General features: G+C 42.6%; 1 protein-coding gene across 2 annotated transcripts in view; it reads right to left on the bottom strand.

The window, feature by feature from the left end:
- Window positions 1-14,809, bottom strand: part of LOC124619252 (glutamate--cysteine ligase regulatory subunit) — a 46,534-nt gene that overhangs the window by 19,317 nt on the left and 12,408 nt on the right. For both annotated transcript variants that reach the window (XM_047145512.1, XM_047145513.1), the window contains exons 3-5: window positions 13,020-13,146; window positions 12,661-12,860; window positions 6,730-6,844 (exon numbers count right to left, since the gene is read on the bottom strand). In XM_047145512.1, the coding sequence (XP_047001468.1) occupies window positions 6,730-6,844; window positions 12,661-12,860; window positions 13,020-13,146 (442 nt within the window). The remainder of the gene's footprint in view (window positions 1-6,729; window positions 6,845-12,660; window positions 12,861-13,019; window positions 13,147-14,809) is intronic.

A 14,809-nucleotide genomic window follows, 5' to 3' on the forward strand; every position in this document is an offset into this window, starting at 1 on the left:
ATGGAAGACCGTCCCTCTCGAAAGCCACACTGGTAAGGCGACAATAGATCCCGAGATTCGAGGACCCAATTGAGCCGACGGGCTACCATCTGTTCAAGTAACTTACAAACAACATTGGTCAAACTAATTGGCCGATAGCTGTCAACAGATAGGGGGTTCTTACCAGGCTTAAGGACAGGAACCACAATGCTATCCCTCCACTGAGAAGGGAAGTCACCCTGGAACCAGATACGGTTAAACACCCGAAGAAGATGTTGCCGTTGTGGAGCACTCAGATGTTGAAGCAGTTGGTTATGAATGGAATCTGGGCCAGGGGCCGTATCATGAGAAGAAGATAGAGAAGAAAGAAAGTCCCATTCAGTAAAAGGTTCGTTGTAAGATTCTGACTCACAAGGGGTGAAACATAAGGTGGAAACTTCAGCCAGCTGTTTTTGATGAAGGAAAGCAGCTGGATAGGAGGCTGACGCTGACGCCACTGCAAAATGGGTCGCAAGATGTTCTGCAAGAACTAATGGGTCCGTACAAATGCCATCTGGGAGGTGAAGGCCTGGGAGGGTGGACTGCCGATGGCTACCTTGGAGAGAACGAAGTGTAGCCCATACCCGTGACAGAGGGACAGTAGAACCAAGGGAAGAAACGAATCGTTCCCAACATATCCGCTTACGCTGTTTGATTAAATAACGGGCTTTAGCATGGAGGCGTTTAAAGGTAGTAAGGCTGGCTACGGATGGGTGCCTCTTAAAGTGTTGCAAAGCTCGACGGCGATCACGGATGGCAATGGCAATGGCCGTACTCCACCACGGGACTTGCCGGTGACTAAATGGTCCAGATGAGCGCGGGACAGCAAGGCTAGCAGCACGAACAATCGCGTCAGACAAGTCACGTAGAAAGTCATCAATACAACCCGACAAAGAGGGAGAAAACTCGACCTGTGCAGTGTATAGAGGCCAATCGGCGCGGTGGAAAGACCAACGAGGTAACCTGTCCATCGGGGAGCGGGAAGGGAGCGTGATAATCAACGGGAAATGGTCACTATCACAAAGGTCGTCGTGTGGCGACCAGTGTAATGAAGGGAGAAGAGAGGGAGAAGAAAGAGAAAGATCAATGGTAGAAAAGGTACCATGACCGGCACTGAAATGAGTAGGGGAGCCATCATTAAGAAGGCACAGGTCGTGGTCTGCAATAAATTGGTCTATAAGAAGACCTCGTCTAGATGGAAAGGCACTGCCCCACAAAGGATGATGAGCATTAAAATCCCCAAGGAGGAGGAAGGGAGGAGGAAGTTGCTGAAGAAGGGTGGTTAAGGCAGCAGGTGTAAGAGTCCTGTCAGGAGGGAGATAAAGATTGCATACTGTGACTGCAGAGTCTAAGTGGACCCTAACAGCAACCGCTTCCAATGTAGTTTGGAGAGGAATCCACGTGCTAGCAATGTCTGTACGGACCAACGTACAAACGCCACCAGAAGCCCGCAAGGGTCCGACCCGATTTCGACAGAAAACACGGAACCCACGGAGGGTCGGTGAGTGAGCATCAGTAAAATGAGATTCCTGGAGAACCACACAAGCTGCAGAGTAGGTCGAAAGAAGGGATTTCAATTCCGGAAGGTGACTATAGTATCCATTACAATTCCATTGGAGAACCACAGAACGATGGTTTAAATGAGAGCTAAACACACTAAATCCAGTCATACCACCGGGTCCCCACCCGTCACCGACAAGGAGGGGGCGACATCCATGAACGACAGGTCAGAATCCGATTGCGAAGTCAGGGAAGGGACCTCCGGTGACACCAGATCCCGGGACTTATGTTTCTTCTTCTTTTCAGGCCGAGATCGAGGAGGGCTGTGTGGCATAAAGGAGCCAGCTGCAGCAAGATCAGGAACAGAAAGAGACCGGGCGACCTGGGGGCCGACAGACCGCGGCTCTTGCGGTCACCGCGCGGCAGCAGACCTTTGACCTGGAAGGTGCCGGGAAGGGGCATCCCGGGAGAGGTACCCGTGACCGGCAGACGCCGAAGGAGTGGGACACTTCTCCAGCTGGGGAGGGGGAGCAGCGCCCATAGGAGAAGGTGTGGGAGCCGCAGGGGAGGGGGGGGAGGACAGGGGTCCGGGATGGGGGTAAGGAAGGGGGAGGAAGGGGTGAAAATGTAACCAAGGCGTAACTAGATGTCATAGACACAGGGTGGAGTCGTGCATATTTCTTACGGGCCTCTGTGTAGGTTAAACGATCGAGGGACTTATACTCCTGTATCTTTTTTTCCTTCTTATACACTGGGCAATCTGGTGAATGTGGAGAATGACTACCATGACAATTTACACATACAGGAGGGGAACACAGGGACTCCCCTCATGTAGTGAACGGCCACAGTCACCACAGAGAGGGGCCTGGGAACAGCAGGAAGACGTGTGGCCAATCCCACCTCATAGGAGGTGGGATGTACGGCTTCACATCACAGCGATAGACCATAATCTTAACTTTCTCAGGGAGGGTATCCCCTTCAAACGCCAGGATAAAGGCACCAGTATCAATACGATTATCTTTAGGACCCTTCTGAACACGCTGAACAAAGTGAACACCCCACCGTCTGAGATTGTCCCGAAGTTCCTCATCAGTTTGAAGGATGAGGTCCCTGTGAAAAATCACACCTTGTACCATATTTAGAGACTGGTGAGGGGTAATGGACACAGGAATTGTGCCAAGATGTGTACATGCAAGAAGGGCCGCAGATTGGGCAGCTGAAGTAGTTTTTATCAGCAACGAACCCGACCGCATCTTGCTCAGGGAGTCCACTTCGCCGAACTTCTCTTCAATGTGTTCCACAAAGAATAAAGTTTTGACACTGGTTAAAGTATCTCCATCAGTCCTGGTGCAAACTAGATAACGGGGGAAAGGTTTTGCCCCTAAACGACGGGCCTGACCCTCTTCCCAGGGGGTAGCCATGGAAGGGAAGGCCGAAGGGGCAAGAGAAGCAGCACTTGAGGAATCAGTTCCACGCAGAGAGATGGCCGCAGAAGAACGTCCAGAGTTTTGGACCCGTATGCGTTTCATCTGCATAGCGTCCACCCTGATACCACCCACTCCGATCAGGGGCTCTCCTCACGGGCGCCACCCAGCCACAGCAAGGGCCGTCTGGCACGGCGGCCATTGCCGGGAGTTCCGATGCTCCAGGATGACGAGCAACCACTCCAAGGCATGCATGAGGAGGTCACAGCTTAGGTATCAGAAGTGTGATCCCTGTGTGTTCAGGGGGCTCAACCAAAAGGGTACATAGCGACCCCACCACACGGGCTGGCTATGCACCCTAGCATCAGACAACGATGTGAAAGAAAAGGTGGAATGTACTAGGAGGGCGCACGTCGGAGACACTAGGTAAGGTGCTCTTCCCCAAATGGCTCACACTACGGAGGAGAAATTTTGTAATGGAGGTCAAACCCCAGAGGGGGACCAAGGAATGCCAAGAGGAGGAGATGACTACGCAACAAAGCCGGAGTGTAAAACCAACAGAACCAGGAGGATAGCGGGGGCCAACATAAGCAAGGACACCAATAGAGGGAGAGGGCGAGGGGAAAGGAGCGGAAGGGAAAGGAAATGCAGCCCGGGAGAGAAGGAAGGAAGGCTGCAATGGCTCGGGGCCCCGTGCTCGCCATGCACGTCTCCACAAAAGAGTTGTGGACCCCTGGGGCGGGGGGGGGGGGGGGGGGGGGGGGGGGGGGTCTGACCAGGGAAATTGGAAATTTGTGGTAAGGTCTTATGGGACCAAAGTGCTGAGGCCATCACTCCATAAGCTTACACACTCCTTAATCTAACTTTAACTTACACTTAGGACAACACACACACACACACACACACACACACACACACCACTCGGCTACCCCGCACAACTCCTATCAGGGGCTCTCCCCATGGGTGCCACCCAGCCACAGCGAATGCTACCTGGCATGATGGCCGTTGCCTGGAGTCCTGATGTCCCAGGAAGACAGGCATCTACTCCTTGGCATATGTGGGTAGTTCATAGCTCAGGTATCAGCAGGGTGATCCCTGCGTTGTCAGAGGGCTACCACCAAATGGGTAAATGACGGCCCCACCACAACAGACTGGCTACCGTGCTAGATATTTGGTGCACAGAAATCCAGTACTGTCATGAGGCCAAAAGACAGGAGACAACAGAAGAAGAAGAAGAAGAAGAAGAAGAAGACATACTCCAGAAAGTTTTCTCGCCCAAATAGTTTAATTGCAGGTGAAGATGCAAAGCCACAACAAGAGGTTCTGGAGATCGAATCTAAGGGCACTATGGATAACTTATGCACCACATAAGGTGTCCTTCCCCATATGGCCCGCAATTCTGTAGAATTTGGAAAGTGGCAGGTCAAACCATAAAATGGGACCTGAACTTATAGGGCGGAAAAGTGTAGAGCTCCTTTTAGTCACCTCTTACGACAGGCAGGGATATCTTGGGCCTATTCTAAGCCCTGGACCAGCAGGGTAGTCAGCCACTGAAACAGACGCGAAATGATCATTGTTTTAGTAATTCTACCGACATGGAGTTCTTATATTTCAACTGTTTCTACATGCTTCAATAATGATTTTCAAAAGAAATGATAAAATATGTTAAATTGCAAAAAATCTCAACATTCACTGTACGCTAACCATTGTGTTGCTTCTATTTGACGTTGTGAACACTGGCACTTCTGAACTTGGGCATGCACAATGATCTGTTCTTGGACCCTGAATTATTCAGGCTGGGCAATCTTTTTTGCCTTTCATTGTACACTCCCATATAATGAACAATACTTTCTTGTTCAGTCAACACATTTCATAAGCAGTCATCTAAAACCATATTATATGCATTTACTTTTGTGATTGCTCACTATAAAATGCATTAATTGAAAATTCCCTTGTACAGAGTCACCTGCTGTTAGCTAATTAATAGGCCACCTTGTACAATCTAATCTACAGTTTAGGCAGCTTAAGGTGAGCAATCTAAGAAAAACCACCACTACCCATGTATTTAGCAGAAACGTGAAATTTTAGAAAAAACAAAGTGAGTTCATGTCAATATTCCTGCAGCACAGCCTGTCCGGGAGAAGTTAACAATTTGCGCAGTGGCTATCTGAAACGGCAGGAGGCGTGCCTTGCTCCCACCATTAGGTTTGTCGAGGGGAGAGGAGAGGAGCGGTGAGGGAAAGGCAGCATTTTTACTTCCCATAATGCTGGCACTATTATACTCAACAACGTTTACAGTAATACTTCGCATCTAGTAGCAGCCTAACACTGTCAGCACTTTGAGGCAACTATTTTACAACTAGTGTTAATTTTTTCTGCTTCTGGGAGCTCCAGTAAAATTGTCAGCTTATTGTGGACAAGCTATACAGCAGCATCCCTAAAACTAAATCTGTCTCTTAAGAGTTAATTAAAGTTGAGGGGACAGAGTAGCACTAGCTAAAGGGAACAGGAAACAGCCAGTTACGATTTTGTGTGCAACATATCAACATTTAAATTGCAACACAAACCTAAAGGTGCGCAGGTGCAAGCCACACTAACTACTATCTCTGTTATAGGATGTAATGTCAACCATCAAATGACAGGGGGATGGGGGCAGGGGGGGGGGGGGAGGAGGGAGGGGAAGGGAGACAGAAATCAAGTATTGTTGCCCAATGAAACAATATTTTATGGAGCAAAATAATTTATTGTAAACTGAAGTAAAGACCTTGTACTGAAACTTTATCTCCAATTAGTATTGACATACTTGTCATAAGACATCTATTATCTCCATATTAAGTGTGGTAATGGCTACAATAATGACAAGAAATTCATTCTTGTTTCTATGACAGCATCAACAAAATATGTCAACATACCATGGAGCTTATTCCTTCTGGTCAACTGTGCTTAGTGTAGGGGGTAACAATTGTGTTGACATTAATGACTGCTCCACATTCGTAAAGTCAAGTCACAACACACACTGTCTATGACAGATCACCAACCTTTGGGGTTCACAATTCGTATGGCTTTGGTCTTTAGTGGCAGTATCATTTCCTTTCAGAGTCGGAAGTTACCCTTATGCCTCATCCACAATCACACTGAGATGCAGAAATCAAATGTGCTATTCCCAGTAGAGTTAAAAAATAGGAAGGCACACTCAGCTCACTATTTATGCGCTCTTTTGTTAGCAAACATGAGACCTCATGTGTGCACAATTTTTTCTGTGCTACTAATATCATTTACTGTCACTCATTTACTAGAATCAAAGATAATGCATGAACAACTATTGCCAATCTTCAGTTATAGTTCACTTCTTCCAGAGCGTGGCCCCAATTTGCCTGTTGCTACACACAGTCACAAAAATTATTCATTTTTGTTTATTTATTTAATTTCCTGTACACATTTTTCTGCTCTTCACTGAATCTGGATGCATCTTTGTGCCATTGAAGTAGTCTTCGAAGTCACCAAAAATTCAGTTAATTTCATGGCGAATAACAGTGGTTGACCTAAACCATTGAACTCTATACACTTAAAGAAAACATATGCTTGTCAATTATCAAGAATATTTGTTGCCGTCATGCAACAAACACTTCTTTTTCCAGTTGATGGGTCCTAAAAGTCAGTTTAGACATGTACTAGTGTAATTTCAAGCAAACTTCAGCACACTCTACAAATGAAACTTCCTTTCTCGGCACTTCTTGCACGTGTCAGTTACTGTGAAGTATAGAAATTATAGGTATTCTACACTTACCAAATGGATCACTGTGTGTCAGCAACTGAATGTCATTTTGTTTTGTGAATTCTTGCAATGCAGGTGGCACCACACAACAACTGGCCAGGTTAATCTGTATTATGCTAGGCTTAATCTGCAAAATAAAGAGGGGTGATGTAATATCAATCTTATACAAGAAAAAACATAACAGACAAAAAGACATCCTAAAACTCAAGATGTGTAACTGAGTGATAGCTAAAAAAACTTACTCTTTCGTAACTGTTCAGATGCTACAGGTAACAGGTAACTTTATTCCAGAGAGAGAGAGAGAGAGAGAGAGAGAGAGAGAGAGAGAGAGAGAGAGAGAGAGAGAGAGAATGAATTTTGATATAGCACAGTGACTTATGCCTCTGACCATCATGTCTCTCCTTCATTCCCCTCAACTTGAACATACTCTAAGGAAAGAAAAATTAGACTTCTTTACATAGTCCCCTTAAATATAGACAATTATTCTGAATATCCTGAAACTAATATTTCTGAACCAACCAACAGCTTATGAGTTAGTCTCCCCACAACAGTGTAAAGTGGGTTGTCAGAAATATTCACAATTCATCCTTAGGTCAGATCAGGTCAGGTCACAGTGTATTAAGGTTGTCCGACAGACTTTCCAATGCAATTAGGTATTTCTCCAGCAATGTTAGGCAGAAAATAAGATAATGCTTGCCACAGAGCTGCACTTTCCATGAAAGTACTACAGGCAGGATATGGGAGAGTACTTTATGAGAGTGATTGCCACATTGGATTTAAAAGCTAAACTTTCCCTTCGAAGTAAGTGGATGGGTCGGAGGTCTCAATGTTTACGAAGTTTTTAGAGTAGCTTCAAACTTTAAAAATGTTGTCTATAATCAGTAATCCTCTTTGGGGTAGCAAGAAGTTTCCAAGAATTTGTAAGTATGTTATCTTGAGCAGCCATGGAGTTCTGGTGACTTTTCAGATTTTTGCTTTAGGCAAGTATTTCAATAGTGTTTACACACTTAATTGGTAGGCAGAGGCTCTGTATTCGATCCTGGAGCTGAGGTGATAATAGAGTAATGAAATTTCAAGAATACATTTGTCTAGGTAACATATTTAAGTGATTAACGTGGCTAGATCACAGGCTAATATAAGCCCGAGATAAGCCACTACAAATGTCAAATGCTGGTACATTAACAACCAGTGTAATTGCAAGAATGTTAAATGCATGCATGCAAATGTGCATGTATTGCATCGTACAGGTGTCATATGTCAGTTTGTGGGATGGAGTTTCATGCTTGTTGCACTTTATCTGTCAATAAAGCAACGGCTATGTTGCTGTAGATCACTCTGGAGTTGTTGTCTGATTGTGTCCCATAAGTGCTCAATTGGAGACAGATCTGGTGATCGAGCACGCAAGGCAACACGTCGACACACTGCAAAGCACATTGGGTTACAACAGCAGGATTTGGAGGAGTATTATCCCATTGGAAAACATAACCTGAAATCCTGTTCACTAAATGGCAGCACAACAGATCGATCACCAGACTGATGTACAGATTTGCAGTTAGCGCACATGGAATAACCACGAGAGTATTCCTGTTGTCATATGACACTGCATCCGGCTGATGTAGATATTTTATTTTCTGCTACAATTTCGCAATGTGTAGGTCCAGTGTGTCTTGCACGCAGCAAGGTTGGTTGCAGGCACTCATCTGGCATCCTTTTAACCAACACTCAACCATCACTGGCAGAATAAGCTTTCATCAGAAAGCACAACAGACCTCCACCTTGCCTACCAACGAGCTCTTGCTTGACACCACTGAAGTCACAAATGCCAGCAATTTGGGGGCAGTTGAATGCACCCTAGAGGCCGTCTGGCTCTGAGCTGTCCTTGAAGTAACAGATTTGTAACAGTTCACTGTGTCACTGTTATGCCCACTGATGGCCAAATTACTGCTGCAGATGCAGTACGATGTGCCAGAGCCGTACACCGTACATAATGGTCTTCCCTCTCGGTAATGCTAACTGGCCATCTGGAGCCCAGTTACTTTGTGACCATACTTCCTCTTTACTACTACTACTACTGCTGCTGCCAGCAGTCTCATAGACTGGCTACATTCCTGCCAGATCTTTCTGCAACATCGCAGATGGGATGTCCATGTTCTCCTAGCCCTACTACACAGCATCGTACAACCTCTGAGGTGTGGATACTGGCTTCTGTCGCCTTAAAGGCATTCTTGATTGATGTCAACTCACCACGTCCAACATCTAAAAGGTAACTAATGCTCACAACCATTACAGCATGTATTTAAAGCAAACCAGATTTGCATCCTCATATTGGCACTACTAGCACCACTCTTATACGACTGGTATGACATTTGGATAAATACGATCTTTAAGATGTAGAAACACGCCTACAAACTTTCATTTATGTCACACAACTCCTTGGTTTAGCAATTTTTTTTTTCCTTGTCCGTGTATGTGGTTAGATCTTTGAATCACTCCAAGTAATTTGATTGCTATAAAGCTGCTATTGTTGCTGTAGAACTAGTGAACATTTCAGCCGTGTACTACGGATTAATATGAGGCTGAAAACTTTTCTGAAGAGTTATGGAACAGCAGAATGCCAAGAATTGATTTGGGCCTGCTTATGATAGTTCCCTTACTAATTACTGTAGTTACGGAATAATATTGGACAATTTGGCTTTCATAACATACATCACTACGACCATAAGGATATAGTCACATGTGTTTGTGCTATCATGCAATACCACATCGTCATGAAGGATGGCGAAAGAAACATTTCAAATTATGACTACTAAGATAGTATGTGGAGCAGAGTAATACAAACATGATGAGATACTTTTGGCAACAATTAGTCTTATCTACTCTAGTGAGCTCTGAACTGCATTCGTCTCTGCAGCAAATGTAATAATTTTGATTAGCTTTCATGTCCCACAGTCACAATCATCACAAACAAATTAACACATTGCAGGATCCTTTTCTTAAAACTGTGTGTGTAAAACACAGTGACGTTATGATTTGCATCTAATTCACGACTGGTAGATGTTGCTACTGAGATGCGACATAATTATTATTGTAAAATTTGTCAGTCAAAACGATGGTAACCTGGAAGTTGACCAAGCAGTCTGTCTACAGGAAGCATTTAAAGAAGTAACACTGAGGGGGGCATGGGTGGGGTGGGGGAGGGGGGATTACAGTTTCATGTGAAGTTTTCTTTTGATAATTAGCATTTCTGTAAATGCTTAACTCAACAATAATGCCTCAAATCCCTTTGTTGAAGTTTTGTTAATTAAAAAAGTCACCTTCTGAAAAGCCTTCACAATGTCTGCAGAATTTTGTCAAGGTCATGCAACTAGTAAGTTTTTTGAGTAATTGATTTAAGTAAATGTGGTTTAGTTAGTAGATTAATTACAATGCAACAGCATTCAGGGCACAGTAGATGACATTATCAGTGACCAATTTCTTTCAGGCACTGATCTTTCATGTAGGAGAATTCATATTCCCAAGTGGACAATACAAATGCATGTTTTGTAACTTTCCGATTAATGATGTTGACATGAGCAGGTAGTTAGAATAATAGAGAAATAGCTGACAACAAAACTGTTTTGTTGCCGAGGTGAATTAATGTCTATATCAATATTTTGGAAGTCACTATAGGCATGTGTTACAATATACCAACAATTTAAATATTTAAAAATTGATTCATTGCGAACTGGAAGTATGGGACCTTTGAAACATCTGTATAAAACTTTGTGTTAACACAATCACATAGAGGTTATTTAAAAAACATTCACATTCCCAGTTTCGCCAAGTGATTGCCATCTTCAGATGTGCTTAATCCACTAAAATGCTTCGTACAGATAAACAAATATAGTTACACATTTTATGACGATCAAAGTTATTAAACATTTAAATGAATATATCGTAGTGTGACACAGTAAAAGTCTAACTTTTATCATGTGATGACATGATGCACACTCACTGAAATGTTAAAAAAAACATCATGACATTCAAAGTGCCGAAGGATTTTGTTTGCCAGTACAAAGCTTTTTAGTGGCTCAAGACACCTGAAGGCAGTAACTCAGTAACTATTTGCTGAAACTGGTAATGTGAATATTTTTTAAATAACAGTTAAGCGATCACTGATTTAATAAATTTTTATATACAAGTCTTTTAGACTTTTCAGCAGGAGTTATTGCTGGTTGTAACAGGGCAAGCCAGTTGTCTCAGAACGCAAATCTGTATATGTATGTAGACAAAAGGTTTCACTGTGTTACATCCAGGAAGTTAGAGTGGCTTATGGAGTTCAGAAATTGGTGAAAAGGCTCCAAAATGGAACGTCTTTAGTTGTTGCAATTATCATCAACTGCCTGAAACAGTTATTAAGTACACTGGTGTGTAAAACTTCAGGAGAAAAGTAACTTTCTCATGATCTGTCACTGATAAGCAACATAGCTTGATGAAATGTTGACCATACATAGAAGGAACAGCTACAGCATGAAACAGAAGGTAACTGAAAGAAACATACATACCAACAGGAATGACACTTTATTAAAACAGCTACCTTGAAGTCACTACGATTAACGACATTACAAAAGGCACCAAAATGGTTCTTAATAGAGTGCGCGATTACCATGAGCCGCAATGTGTATTCTGCAATATGCTCCCATGTTGGCGACAAGGCTGGTAAGAAGTTTTTGTGATAGGGCAATGTAAAGTTTCACAAGTATTTGCAAGGCTGTTACAACCATGAACCTTTAAGACTGATCTTTGGGTGGAGGTCGAAGCTCCTGGAAAAAACCGTATTTGCCTCACTGCCCAACATGCTAAATGTTGGCCACAGACTACTCTTCATCCCAGGTCATCAGTCCATATCTGCTCCAATCACACAACCTCCAGCTATTTCATGCCTTGTATTGGGAGATGACGCCCATGAAAGCATCAGCCTGGTGACACATATAATGGCCCTTTATTTATGCTGAAATTTAATGAGTGTGTGCCACTCCTGTCATGCCTGCTCCCTCAACCAGGCAGTCCCGGCACAAACGTTTCTTCCCATGGCCATGCCCAGGCCACTCCTGGTAGTACCCCGATTTTGCTTGGACTTTTCGACCTCCAACCCAGAGGCTGAGCAGATAGTATAGACATTTAAGGCTCAAATGCATAAGGCCTTGCTGTCAATATCAACTGAAGAACTGCTCCACAATTTCCTTGTCACATACCACTCCACCCCCTCGAAAGGGCCAGTCCAACTGATATTGCAGTGGCACAGGCATCAAACCCCGCTACTTGTGCAATAATGGTCTGATTTAAATAGCTTTAACAAAAGCATCAAACAATAGAAAATCCAGGATGGAACAACGACAATACTGTGAAAAGGGTAATTGCTACTCACCACACAGTGGAAGTGTTGAGCCACAGAAAGGCACAACAAAATGACAGCTAACCAAGTCCAGTAAACTTCGGGCAAAAAAGTCTTCATCTGTGTGTGTGTGTGTGTGTGTGTGTGTGTGTGTGTGTGTGTGTAATTCAGATGAAGGCTTCTTTGACTAGAACCTTATTTGTTTAGTAGTCGTTTTGTTGGGCCTGTCTGTGACTGAGCATTAAACGGAGGTATGTACTTTATTCCAGACGAATAATGTGTGAATTATCTGTATCACTTAGTTTTCAAGTACCTGAAAATGAAGACACAGAACTGTAAAGACCCCATGAATACCATTTTCCAAATTCACAATTCAACTTGGGATCTTAAAAACAAACATTGAATGACCTTTTATTAAGAATATTTATGACTGGATGAACATATTTTTAAACCCAATGCTGAAATGATTTTTACTCAAATACAATGAAGTTTTAGCTACAATAGTTAAACTGTGAACCAGAACCAAAGCTACTTCAATGCATCATTTAAAAAGTAAGATACAACAATACCTTTGCCCAGTTGTGCAATGCCACAAAAATGTCTGTGTCTATATCACTGACTCCTATAGTGTAGAGCTTCTGACGTTCTGTGTAGTCTTCTAATACTGTCCACATCTCTTGAAGCTCTGGAAGGAGAGTTGTACTTTCTGCCTTGCTAGGATATGCCAACACAAGGGAGTCGACAAAATCGACATTGAGTGCGAGAAACACTGAAATGTAAACACTAGTATAGGACAAGCAATATTAATTACTATGTGAACTGCAAACTAAACCATATTTTGAATACAAATACATTTTCATGGATAATCAAATACAGTACAGGGTCAAAATTTATTTATATATTTTACGTTAAATGGAAGAGCACTTACTAGTTTCCAGAGCTTCACATAAGGTTTCCTTCTTTGGAGATGAAACAAATACTTTAATTCCTATTTTCAAACCTTTTCTATCTTCTGAGGTAATCCCTGTTTGTGTGTCATCATCAAGTCGCTGAATCTGTGACAAAGATAAATAATATAAAATACTATGTTCAAGGATTACATTCTTATGGGGAGAGCAGTAAACACTAAGGCAACAAAGCAGGATAAATTCCTAGGTCAAATCCAACTGTTTATACCATGCAGCTGCTATCTTTATGGTAACCATTACAATAGGCACTTAGTGGTGAACAAATTTGAATACAGATCTGCATATCTCAACAAGCCACTGCTAAATCACAATGAAGATTACTAATATCTTTTTTTCCATTTTCTATTGCATTCATATATAAAGTGAAGCAGAAGCGATTGCCTATAAGGCTCCATATGCCTCATCTCTCTTACCTCACTGTCATAATACTTATGCAATGATATGATGGTGGTAGCATAATGAACACACAATTTTCTTTGAATACAGGTTCTCTAAATTTACTCACAGTGTTTCATGAGAACTATGTTGCTTTTATTCCAAGGATTCAGATGTAAGTTACCCAAGTAATTCTGTTCTGCTTTCTATATGGGCAATACCGATCTGTTACAGACCAAACAGTGCTTATCTGAATTTGAATGATAGTTGTTGTCATGCCTACTGGAACAACAACTAATTAAACAAAATGAATAATGAGAATGTGATTTTAGAAGAGTCAGGGAAAGTGGTTCAGCGTTGCTAAAACTATTCCCTGCAGCATTGGAGGTGTATAATTACCACTTTTAAAAGGAAATTTTACACGTTAACAATAAAGTCATTGAATAAATTGATAAGTTCAAGTGTTTCTGGCAGTTTAACACAGCTGGATGGACAGCAAAAGGAAAACTAAACAATAAAAATGGTATTGATTGACGATTTCATAGAGTGCTGTGTGCACAACGACTATATAAAAAGAAGGAAGGTTAGCATTGGCCGTAATTTTGATGATTTATTAACAGCAAAATCGATTTTCGCTCGCATAATGATCATCTTCAGTGCTTTAGCGTACAAATTAAAGCTCGTAGGCACTGGTGTCTAGTTATTAGCAGTAACAGAAGCTATGAAACAATATTGTGACTTCTGTTACTGCTAATAACTAGACACCAGTGCCTACGAGCTTCAATTTGTACGCTAAAGCACTGAAGATTATCATTATGCGAGCGAAAATAGATTTTGCTGTTAATAAATCATCAAAATTACGGCCAATGCTGACCTTCCTTCTAATTTTAATAAAAATGGTCTTGCAGAACTTCTGATAAATTGAATAGGAAGTCCATTACTAAGCTTACAGTCTACCTCAAAATAAATGCTTACAACCAATGTGTATTACCAGTTTAAAGTTATGGCAGAGACAGACTTCTTATGGCTGGGGAGGGGGAGCAAGGTGGACAATGCAGGACAGGGTCAGCAGCAAGAGTCTCTTCTTTCTCTCCTCAGCTTATTTGCAACTATTTGTCATGCCACAGTATGTGTAAGTAGGTTTACAAACAACATACATTTTTTCTGAGAAAAACACAGCTACATGCTAGCCATTTACACAATAAGATTTTTACGAAACTTCCTGGCAGATTAAAACCGTGTGTAGACCAAAACTCAAACTCAGGATCTTTGCTTTTCTCAGGTAAGTGCTCTATACACTGAGCTACCCCAGCACGACTCATGACCCACACACTTTTAATCTGCCACAGAGTTTCATATCAACGCACAATCCGCT

Source organism: Schistocerca americana, chromosome 6 (genome assembly GCF_021461395.2).
Source record: "Schistocerca americana isolate TAMUIC-IGC-003095 chromosome 6, iqSchAmer2.1, whole genome shotgun sequence".
NCBI classification, from domain to species: domain Eukaryota; kingdom Metazoa; phylum Arthropoda; class Insecta; order Orthoptera; family Acrididae; genus Schistocerca; species Schistocerca americana.